We start from the raw sequence: 12,926 nt of genomic DNA on the forward strand, positions 1-12,926 counted from the left end.
ATCTTCCAAGAAATTGTTAATGTACAGAGAAATATTCACTGAATAACTTTAAAACCAATTCACCAGTTGCAATGGGAAGCGCTACATGTGTAATTCTAAAACTTGCTTTTCTCACTTATATTCCAGAATGAACATTTTCCCATATAAGTACATCAATTCCTTTCTAATGTAAAGTTTTAAGTGTTACATGCATATAGAAAAATGGATAACTTGTAAGTACACAGTATGATGAAAAATGAGAAAGTAAATTAGAACTCAAAACAAGAAACAGCACAGTACACTGTAGCATCCCAGGGCTCACTGTATATCCTCTTTAATGGTGCTACCATTTCAAGGGTAAACTCTATCCTTTCTAACATGTTAATATTTTGCCTGTTTCTTGAACTCTATGTAAATGGAATAATATCATAGATACTTTCTGTAAAGTCTGGCTTCCTCTTCTTCTTCTACTTATTTATTTATTTTTTGGGGGGGGGGGTTGTATTGGAAATCGAACCCAGGGCCTTACATATGCTAAGCAAGTAAGTACTCTACCACTGAATTATATGCCCAACGCTTTTTTTAAAATTTTGAGACAGGGTCTTACTAAGTTGCCCAGGTTGGTCTCAAATTTGTGATCTTCCTGCTTCAGTCTCCCAAGTTGAAATACAGGTATATACCACTATGCCCAGCTGTGTCTGGCTTCTTTTGCTCAACATCTGTCAGATTCATCCATGCTCTTATATGTAGTTAAATTTAATTATTCTCATCACTATATACTATTCCACTGGGCACAGATGTACTATAATCAGCCATTCTACAGCTGATGAAATTTGGCTTGTTTCCAGTTTGGGGATGATTATAAACAGTACTGCTATTAATGTTCTCATATATGTCCTTTGGTGGATATACTTAGGCATTTCTATTATTAGAGCTGGATCACGGGTTAATATATGTTCAGTTTTGGTAAGCAGTGCAAAAGAGTTCTCCAAAGTTCTGTGCCCTTTTTCACTTCTACCACTGTCTCATTTATTTTAGTATCTCCACTGTATTTCATTGTATAGGGACGATATAGTTCTTTTAAACAGTTAGTGACTGAAGGATATGTAAGTGGTTTCTAGGATTTTGCTACTATAATCAAAATAGCAATGAATACCCTCCTTGGATACATTTTTTTGCATCCATGTACAAGTATGTTTTTAGGTTAAATATTTAGAAATAAAATTACTTAATTGTATTAAATTTTTACATAGATTACCAAATTACCCTTTAAAGAGATCACAATTAATATTATTACCAGTAGTACACAAATGCCTACTTCACACCCTTATATCTACTGTAAATGGTCAAATAAGTGAAATATGGCATAACATTATTACATGAAATTAAGTAAAGGTTACTAGGAACCTGTAAGACAAGTTTTTAAAAATTAATATAGGAAACATTATTTCTAAGAAATTAAAATTCTGGAATATGTGATTTTTCAGATAAATTATTAAACACCAGGTCATTTACCCTTGAGAAACCACAGCAATTATACACATCATTTTTTTTTGATACTAGTGCTCAAAAAAAGAATCATGCTTGTACATGCATTATTACCACTGTATTTCTTTCTGACTCTCAACACTTATCTTCTAAGTACCCATTGGGAGACAAATAAGAATTGACAGCTGGCTTTAACAATATTTACCCTCCCCCCAACAAAACAACCGGAAGATCAAACAAAGACAGGTTCTAAGATGAGAGAACATAATGTACAACACTAAATGCATAAGTCACATACATTTAAAAAGCACACCAAATTGTATCACAAAATATTCTGTATTTACTATGCAAAACTAAGCCTCAGATTGTTCTGAATTAAAAAGAAAAACACTTCTTTTTAAAAATGAAAAGAAAGAAGTTTATTTTTTCTTATGTCTTACTTAACAATGATGATAATACCATCACAGCATCTTGGAATTAAAAAACAATTCCACCCACAAATGAGTAAGGGTGTTTCCCTACAGAAAGAACAACCTCCACCACAAACACCATATATACCTTTTATTGATGTTCTGCTTCACAACTAAAAGCATGTTTTATTAACACTTCTTATCTGATCCCTATGAGCTGGTTTCAAAGCTAGATTCACTCTTCTCAACTAATATTCCCTGCTGTACCCTAGGTGCATTTGTCATCTTTTTTTTTTTTTTTTTTTTTTTTTTTTGATAAACCATTTGCTCCTCCTATGCCCCTTCCTTACCCAGGACCAACTCTATGCTCATTTCTTTCCTTCTCTTGGAATGCCTTTATTCCTTTTAATGTCTATCATAAATGCCCTTTCCTCCCATAAAACCTTCCCTAATGTTTTCATTTAAAAGTAATCAGTTTTGGGGCTGGGGTTGTGGCTTGGCTCAGTGGTAGAGGGTTTGCCTAGCACGTGTGAGGCACTTTGATCCTCAGCACCACATAATGAGTTATTTTAAAAAGTAATCAGTTTTTCTTTTAACTGCTATAATATTTAATACCTTCTATCTCATAGTCTATTATTATTGTTTTAATACATACCTTAATCTCCCCGACATTATAAAGTTCATAAGTGATTTTCTTTTCTATCTTAAGACTCATAGATATCAAGCATAATCACTAGACACAAAATTTACTTGCTGAATGAATAAATTCTAAAACAACCCTGTAAATTTAATGTGTTAAGTTTATTTAACAAATGAGGAGACTGTTTTAGAAAAGTTAACGAATGTCTTTAAAACCAAAACAATTAATAACAAACAGTGGAGCTGGGACAAAAACTCAGGCAGACCTTTTGTTCTTTCCACAACAGCTAGCTAGACAATCTAGATTTAGGTTTTTATGCAATTTCCATGTATTGTAAATATGTAGACTGCATTCACCCTAAAGTAACAGAACTAGATTACAATATGATTATGTTATATCGATAATGTCATAAGCTTAGGATGTACAATATTTATTAAAGTTAATTTTTAGTAACTGGTCAGAGGACTCTAATACAGATGAAAACACTATTAATAGGTAAAGTTCATAGTGTTCACTAAAAGTATTAGAACTTGGGTTATAACTTCATATGTACAACAGATAATCTTAAGAAGAATGTTTATGAGGAATAATGTACTCTGCAAATTATTTCTAAAACATCTGATATATGCTCGGTTATAGTGCTAGGAACTTGAAATACAAAAATGAAATATATGTAGTCCCTGCAATCAAAAATAGTGTGACAGTACATTAACCTTCTTTGTTCAGGATCATTATGATTACTAAAAATCCAAAGTGGAATATCATGAATATTTTTATAGTAATATCTATTTTTAAATCATACTTCTTTGTAGACTTCACTGAGCAGAATTTACTCCTTTATTAATAATTCACAATTATCATAAACCTAATTCTATGACTCCTGTGGTACATCATGATTACTTGCCCTTAAGTTTATAAGAAAAAAAGCAGCCCTGACAAGTTTCTTTCAGTAGCATTGGCAGATGCACACTTGACTTTTTACGGAGGAGCAAAATGTGACACAGCCATACTGATAAGAATGAATTAATTCAAAATTCAAACTACTTGCCTGCAAGCACAAGGGTAATATTCAGCACAATGAATATTCCACAAAATAGGCCAACTCTAAAAGTAGTCCATGCTGGTGCAGGCTGTGAGCAGAAAAACAGAAGTGTGAGTATAAGAAAAAATGTCAAAATACATTTAGTATATGCTATAAGTCAATAGTATAAGCATCAAAATTTTATCACAAAAATAGCGATGATGTGAATTTTTATAAATCTGAACCAAAGACTCATTCATCTCTCATTATTCTATAATAACTAGAGTTAACAGTTAGTTGAATTATTTTACAGAAATCTGAGTCATGAAATAAACAAGATTGTAATCTCAGGCATCAATTACATAAACACTGTAGTCTTTTAATGAGATCTAAAAAGTAATTTCATTTTTACAATGTTTAATATACCTCTAAAATTTTCTAAGTCATTATTACTCAGAGCTTATATATTTGGTACTAGGAATGATTAGAGACTTTGGTAAAACTAAGAACACTTATTTCACGAATTTTCTGATAGTACTATTAGGATATCTGAAGTAAAATTTTCAAGACACTCTAGAGATTTTTAACAAACTGGTATATCAGAATACCCAGAGTGTGCAGTAATATTTTATAGTTATACAGTCACTTTGAAAACTACTATTTTCTAAAATAAAGAACAGAAAGTACAAATCTTATGGACTTTTCAGAGCTGATAATATACTTCATATATTTTAAACAGTTTCTAAAAACTTTAACCCCTGTCCCCCACAAAACGCTTGAAACGCTGATGTTTTCTCAGTAACAGATATCTGAATTAATAGTTTCACAATGAAAGCATCCAAAAGATGATCACAAGTTTAAAAAAAAAGTTATTTTTAGTTTCAAAGACAATTGAACTTATACATTTAATGTATCTAATGTAATTAATTGTTAGAAATAACAAATAAAATAAACCTATATAATGCCTACTGTTCATCTTTAAAAGGAAGATATTTCCATCAACTTTGAAGTTACTATCCCCCTTGATCAAAAATCGTTTCTCCCTCACAGGAAAGAAATACGTCCATGTATTCTTCAGCTTCACCTTCTCTAAATATATTCCTAAACACCTTTCTCTTTTTATTTTATAAAAACATTTTTAGTTATAGATGAACACAGTTATCTTTATTTCATTTATTTATTTTTATGTGGGGCAGAGAATCAAACCAGTGCCTCCACACAAGCTAGGTAAGCACTCTAACACTGAGCTACAACTCTAGCCAAAACCCTTCATTTTAAATTTTTCCCCCTCATTTTTAATAGCTTTATGTTTATCCAAATATAAATGACATACAACAAACTGCATATACTTAAATTATACCATTTGTGTTTTTTCTCTCCAGATGCTTTTAAGATTTTTCTCTTTATCTTTTATTTTCAAGTCATATACCTATGATATACCTGTTTGGGTTTTTTACACTGTTTACTGAATCAACTGACATACAATAAATTACACAGACGATTTAAAATATGCAATTTAATAAGCTTTAATATATATACACCTATGAAACCATCACCACAATCAAGACAATGAACATAATAATGACTCTCAAGTTTCCTCCAGCCCCTTTGTAATCTTTTCCTCTCAGCCCAACCCACCTGCACTCAACCACTGATGTATTTTCTATTATTATTGGTTTGCCTGTTTCAGTCTCAATAAATGGAATCATGCAATTAGTACTCTTTTTTTAGTCTGCCTTCTTTCTCTTAGCATAATTATTTTGAAATCCATCCGTGTTGTTGCATGTATCAATACGTTATTCCTTTTTATAGCTGAGTAGTTTTCTGTTGCATGGGTATATCACAAATTGTTTATCCACTCACCTCTTATGGATATTAAGGTTATTTACAGTTTGGGGCTATTATGAATAAAGTTGCTATGAACATTTCTATAAAAGTCTTTAATACACATATGCTCGCATTTGTCTTAAGTAAGTGCCTAAGAGTATAATGGCTAGATCATAGGGTAGATGTCTGTCTAACTTTTTAGGAAAGTGCCAAACAGTTTTCCAATGTGGTTATAACATTTTACATTATACCAGAAATATAAGATAAGAGAGTTCCTGTTCCTCTAACATTTAATATGATTAATCTTTTAATTTTAGTCATTCTAACAGTATGTTGTCACTGTGGTTTTAATTTGTGCTTTTCTATTGCCTAATGTTACTAAGCATCTTGTGATGTGCTAATTTTCTACCTGAACATTTTTCATGAAGTATCTGTTCAGGTCTTTGCCCATTTTTAAGTAGGGATGTTTATCATTATTGAGTATTAGAATTCTTTTTATATTTTGGATACGAGACCTTTATCAGAATGTTTTATAAATATTTTCTCAGAGTCCAGTGATTTTCTTTGCATTCTCTTAACAGTGTCTTTTTAAAAGTAGTTTTTAACTTTAATGAAGTGCCTTTGGTGTGCTTCCTAAGTAATCTTTGAAGAATTTTATCTTGCATATCCTACAATTTGCAGTTTCAGGTTTCATTTAGGGCTATGGCACATATAGAAACACATGATGTAAAATAAGGATAAAAGTTCAATTTTTTTGGCATATGGAATCCAATTGTTCCAGCACCAGTTGTTCAAAATACTGTTCTTTCTCCACTGACCTGCTTCTTTGTATCTGTATTGGAAATCAGTTGTCCATATATATCTGTGTCACTATTTTTGAACTCTCTATTCTGTTCCATTTAAGTATTTGCCTACCTTGATATTAATACCACACTCTTTTTTCTTTTTTTGATATCAGGGATTGAACCCAGTGGTGCTTAACCACTGAGCCACATCCCTAGCCCATTTTTATCTTTTATTTTGAGACAGGGTCTCATTAAGTCATTTAGGGCCTCACTAAGTTGCTGAGGCTGGCTTTGAACTCACAACTTGCAGTCCTTTTGCCTCAGCCTCTAGAGTTAATGGAATTACAGGTGTGCACCACCATGCTTCGTCCACACTCTTGACTACTGTAGTTTTAATAATAAGCTTCAATACAAGATAGTGTTAATCTTCTAACTTAGTTATTTCAAAGTTGTCTTGGCTAGTCTAGGTCCCTTGTATCTCCATACGTATTTTAAAACTAGCTTGCCAATTTTTATCAGCACACAAAAAATGACCACTAAACTTTTTTTAGTTGGATTTTCTGTTATCTATAAATCAATTTTGGAAATGACATCTTAAAAATACTGGGTTTACCCATTAAATCTACATGAACATGATATGTCTCTCATTTAGGTCAACAATGTTTTATAGTTTTCAACGTAAAGGTCTTCACATCTTTTGTCAAAATTCTTCCAAAACATTTCCTATTTTGATGATACTATAAATAAAATTATTTGCAATGTTTTCTATTTGTAATTGTTCTTCTTAATATACAGATGTACAACTGTTGTGAATTGACTCTGTAATTTGTAATCCTGCTAAACTCATTTATTGATTCTAGCAGTATAGATTTACTGGATTTTCTACATGGATAATTAAGACACTGGCAACAAAACAAAACAAAAAAAATTCACCAGTTTCACTTCTTCTTATCTAATCTGAATGCCTTTTATTTCTTTTTCATGCCATACCACACTTGTTATAAAATCAGTATAATGTTGGATAAAAGTAGTAAAAGTGAATATATTTTTAAATTTCCATTCTTGGGGAGAAAGATCTCAGTGTTGTACCATTAAGTTTGATATTAACTGTAGGTTTTTTATAGATGCCTTTTATTAGGTTTTGGAAGTTTTTCCTATTATTCAATTCCACTGTGATCACAGAAGATACTTTGTATTATTTAATTCTTTTAAATTTATTGAGACTTGTTTATGATGCAGATTTGTTTCATGATCTAAACCTTCCATACCATCAAAAGAACTCATAAAATATTATAATGAGACCAAGAAGTTCACATGTCAATAAGAGTAAACAAGATACGGAGTACAGGATAAAAGTGGGAAGGAATTTAAATTTGTCATGAAATGAAAATTGGCATCTAGTTTTTAAAAAACTAGAACAATAATAACAACTATTTATAAATTATAAATTTTGGCTCAAAAAAATTTAAACTATTGATGCCGGCTAACGATCAGATTGTGCTGATTATTAAACAGGCAGAAGCAAATACTAACCTGAGCAGCTCCCAAAGGGGGGACACGTAAACGCTTCATAGCCTTTTGTCTGTCACCATCTTCAAGTTCATTGGTCACTACAGCCTAAAAAAACAAATTATTAAAGTTCAACACAAGTTATTCTAAATTTAGGTGATGCATAAATAATTCTGTACTATTTTTATAAACTATATTCTGATACCTCTTGGGGTTAATGTATACTAACATAAAGCAAAAGCAAAAAAAAAATCACAAGATTATACATATTCAAAGCTAGAAGCAATTTACAAAAGGAGAACAGGAATGTAGAAATCTTTCTTTCAAATAAGACATGAATGTTATTGAAAAATGTGTTTTAAAAGGTAGGATTATTGTACCTCAGTTTCAGAGATGAGCTGGTTGATTTTTTTGCATGTATAAAATGGAGCCACTTCTACATGAGCCACTCGCCAATCTGCTCCACGAGAAGTTTCCAGGATCTTGTCATGCTTTTTAAGGATTTTTCTAAACCCTGTAAAATTCAAATTCTACAGAAAAAATGATAAATTCAACTATAATTTCTCACCATCAAAGAAGATGAAAAATAATAATCATGAACACTAACAGAGCTGACTGGATAAAGACTGAGGAGCCAGGGAGATGGTAATGTTTTCACAAAAGCACTCACTACTAAAAGGGTAAGATTCTTCTGTCTTATTTCACTTATTCATTTCAAGGTAGTATGTTATTAGTAACACGAAGAGACACTGAACTACCAACACTATTATTTCCCTTCCAAGTAAATTAATGAAAGACCTAAACTGAAAACAGTTTTACTTTCATATTTTCTATGTAAAACTTTTCTCAAAATAGCTTATTTATATTATTTTGCTGCTTTGGTCAAAAATATTTTCAGGAAATTTTTTTATTTATCATGCTCAGAACACATTTATTTGTACTTTACTTTTTAGAGGACTGGTGTAGAAGTGCATTTTCTCTTCTACCAGGCAACCATGTAAGCTCGTGCAAGGAAAATAGATGCTCATTTAGTTTGTTCATCTTTCCTTTTCTTTCCATCATCTCAGTTTGAGGGTAGGAGGGCACAGAAAAGTCAGTAGGAAGGAAGAAGTGAATTCAGCTGATAAGGGTAGGAGCCCTGTCTTTTCCTCAATTTCTACACTATCAAAATAGTACAAACACTCTACTTTTCCACATTCTCAAATTCTGTTGTTGTTTGCCAATCATTTGAAAAAGCTAGAAACCATGGACTTCCAAGTCTAGATCTATAGGCTAAACAGCTCCCAAATTTGATTACCACATGGTCCATTAATTAAAAAAGAATGAGGATACACTCCAAAATAAGCTCTGTTTTCTTATTTTTTAGACTCTCCCCGCCCCCCACCCCACCTCAGGCTGGGGGTGTAGCTCAGTAGTAAAGTGATTGTCTAGTATGTGTGAGGTCCTGGGTCAATCCCTTGAACTAGAAAAAAAAAATTTTTTTCTTATACTTTACTGTTTGATATTAAACTCTCCTTAGGGTACACACATTATAACTTGGACATAGTTTTTAATTTCCCCTTTTTCCTTATTCTCAAAATAAATGTATTTTTATAGTGTAGAAACCCTCAAAGATAGAGACTACAGCAGAACTTTCATAGTTAACAATTTTTTTCCCAAGAAAAGTTTTTATAATGATCCCAAACAAAAGTTGCTGGAAAAATTAACAGAACAAAATTTAAAAGTGTATTTCCCTGTAACACATAAGAATAGTTAAGGAACTATGAAATATTGTTTATAATATATGGAAAAGCATTTTGTTTATTTTAAAAATTGTTAATGAACTATAAATTTAAAAATTAAAAATTAATTATAAAGCTATTGATAAACTTTCAAAACAAAGGAGTTTATCATTATACATATCTTATTTCTTTTCTACTGCTATTTTCCAATTGGGTTCTTCATTAAATGGTAAAATATTAAATCACCAAAGAAAGTAGAATTATGAAGGGGCAAGTTAGGAATTATTGTATGCATTAATGACTTAGGTTACTATACATATGGGACTTTAATTATTTTTTATTTTAAAATTATAATACCCCAGGCAATACTTTTGTTGTACTACCTTTACTTTTTACATGCTATATCATCCTATGATGGTCTTAACCACTCAATATAAGTAATAATCACAAGACTAAAATGAAAAACAAACAGCACATCAGATCTCTCTAAAGATTACAGAGATGCATTTCCTTATTTAGATGTTCATTACTGAACAAAAAATTCTTGTTTTTCAATTATCTTTCATAATTTAACTCTGTGAACAAACATAGAATTACAAATGAATAAATGCTCTGAATTTCTATAATTTAGCATACTTCGAAGTCTAATTTTTTTCAGGCAGGTTTTTAAAATATTGAGTGATATACAGCTGAGGTTTTCAGTCTCAACACACATCTGCTGTGATCTAATTTCTTCCTTAGGATTTTTTTTTTTTTTAATTTGGTTATACTGCAGTCTGTGAACTATAAAATTGAAAGGATTCTTTTAGTCACAAGCTGGAAAGTCAATATTTTTTTGTTTTATTAGTGCTACCTGCAGGAATGGTAACTGTACAAATTTTTTTGGTGGCAATTTTGCTGTTGGTCAGCAAGAACATAAAAGCTCTTACATAGTACAAAATGGTCAGACTCTACCAAAGCTGCCTTAAAGAATAGAGAATAAAATATTAGTCCCTGAGCTAAGGGATAAACCCTCATGTAGAATACTCTTTAGAAAATTAACCTTCAAAAATACAAATCTTTCCTACCACTGTTTTGGTACCTCTGATACATGGTTTTTTGCCAATAAGGACATCTAAAATTCCAATAAAAACACCAAGAATAAGTGCATGCTAATGACTTTCCTTTTGGGATTGACTCATTAGTATAGTTTAAGGTAGTTCTATTTATTAGAATTTCTCATATACTTAAAAGTGCAATTCTCCAAGGTGAGAATCTAAGTACCTGATAGTTCTGCAGCAGGATAAGACTGAGGTAGAACTCGCTGAAGGCCAGTTTAAGGTCTTTAATATTCCTATGTTGAACACGCTCCTCATGGGACAGGTGGAAGACTGGCTTTCTGCGTTGTCGCAGTGTAGTAACACCAGTGCTTTCTTTCTGTGCATCCAGTGATGACTGAAGCTCATTCTGAAGTGTAGCAAACCTACGCTGAGCCTCTGCGAGTTTCTCTATGAGAAATAAAATAGAATTGTCAAATCAGTAAGGCAAAATGTTTGATAAGAGTTCTCATTGGAGGGCTGGGGTTGCAGCTCAGTGGTAGAGTGCTTGCCTACCATGTGTGAAGCACTGGGTTTTATCCTCAGCACCACATAAAAATAAATAAAATAAAGGCCATCAACAACTAAAAAAAAATTTTTTTTTAAAGTTCTCACTGTCATATTGGGCTAAGGGCCCACCCTACTCCAGGATGGTCATTTTAACTAATGACATCTGCAACAATCCTCTTCCCCATAAGGTCACAAACTGGGGTATTAAGAGTTAGGACCTCAACATATCTTTTGGGGGACATGATTCTGCCCTGTAACAAAAGGCAATATTATTCCAGGTAACACGGATTACCAAGAAACCCTGTTACATGCTTTCATATGACTCTTACTTCCTGCCTTAGGCAACCAGGTATCATGACAGAGAAGGAAAGGGAATACTGGATTAACCACTAGTTCCTCTTCCTTCTGCTCTTCTTTACTCTTAAGTCAAAGGTAGAGAGTATGAATTGGATGTGCATGTATCAATTGGAGGTGCAATAAAAGTAGCCAAGGTAGTTTTGTGCAGCATTTCTACTGTTTATGGTTAGAACTAAATATGTCTGTGTGCACCAGCTGCAAAATAGTTGGGCAATTTCAGTGATTCTGCATGAGTTAAATAGTTCTTTTTCCATTTAAGTCTGGCATTTCACAATATAAAGATGAATTATTAACACAGTATTAATATATACAACAAAAATATTTATACTAATATTTTAAATTTTGAATTTTTGTTTACTGAGAACATTAAATAGCATATTATTTAAAAACAAATGACAACAACAAGATACCCTGGGCTGGATATAGAGCTCAGTTGGTACAGCACTTGCCCAGTACCAAAAAAAAAAAAAAAAAAAAAAATCAAGAAAGATGGAAAACAGAAAGGAAAAAACTGTAAATCTGAATACCTTTTAACAACACTTTTCCCCTACTTTTTAAACAATGGTTCCAGTATTTTTATTTTGCAGTGGGTTCCACAAATCGTGTAATCCTATTCCTCTGAACTCCATCCCAGAAGTCCATTTATGTTTCCCTCCAGAGATATTCTATGCCATTTAACTCTTAACCTGCACTTACCCACTTTCCTCCATGGGTAATCTGTGCGGCAAAAATTTCCCCTTTGCTAGTTTTTTAAAAAAATTTGTTATTCAATGATTATAATAATTTTTAGTATTTGTCAATACATATGATAAACCTGCCTTTTGTGGACTGCTTAGCCGACGCCATGCACAGTGCCACAGTCCCGAGCTGAGAGTAGGTGTCCCTCATCCCCAAGGAAAGGAATTCTTTGATGGCATGCCAGTTCAAGTTCTTCCTTCATTTTGGCATGTAGGGTGGTTAGTGTTTTACAGACTGATATATAAAAGATCTATATACTAAGATCAACCTTTTGTCACATTTGTTAAAATTTTTTCTCTTCTTTGTCACTTGTCTTATTGGTAATGATGTTTGACGTATCTTAAGTCTTGCATATTCATTCAAATTTATCTACTCATCCTTATTCTTAGTTTCTTCCTATGTCTTAGTATCTAGACCTTCCCCTCTGAATAATTTACCTGTTTTCTTCTAATTTTCTGGTGATTTTTGTTTGCAGTTCTTATATTTGATGATAACTTAAATAAATCCTTACTTTCATACCTCCCAAAAAAAAATTCTCACTGGTTTCTGAAGTTTTATTAATTATCAGAAATTTTTTCCTAGAATTTCTAGGGGGAAAATGTTACATGTAATATTTAGAACTGGATAGAAAAAATATTTTAATGTAATACTCTGTTTTCATTCTACCCCATAATTCTCTTCCAACAAAAATGCTAGTCTGCCCTTTCATTTTACAGATGGAAGAATAAAATGTAAAAAGTTACTAAGAGTAAGAATGCAAAATGGTATACCACTATTCTGAAATTTGGAAAACAGTTTGACAATTCTAAAAAGTTTAACAGAATTACCATATGATTTAGCAATTCCACTCTTAGGTATATACCTA

General features: G+C 32.0%; 1 protein-coding gene across 1 annotated transcript in view; it reads right to left on the reverse strand.

The window, feature by feature from the left end:
• Positions 1–12,926, reverse strand: part of XPR1 (xenotropic and polytropic retrovirus receptor 1) — a 197,047-nt gene that overhangs the window by 56,751 nt on the left and 127,370 nt on the right. The window contains exons 4-7 of the mRNA XM_079105928.1: positions 10,644–10,867; positions 8,040–8,189; positions 7,684–7,767; positions 3,566–3,647 (exon numbers count right to left, since the gene is read on the reverse strand). Of these exons, the coding sequence (XP_078962054.1) occupies positions 3,566–3,647; positions 7,684–7,767; positions 8,040–8,189; positions 10,644–10,867 (540 nt within the window). The remainder of the gene's footprint in view (positions 1–3,565; positions 3,648–7,683; positions 7,768–8,039; positions 8,190–10,643; positions 10,868–12,926) is intronic.

The sequence above is a fragment of the Sciurus vulgaris genome (assembly GCF_902686455.1).
Source record: "Sciurus vulgaris genome assembly, chromosome: 12".
Classification (NCBI taxonomy): domain Eukaryota; kingdom Metazoa; phylum Chordata; class Mammalia; order Rodentia; family Sciuridae; genus Sciurus; species Sciurus vulgaris.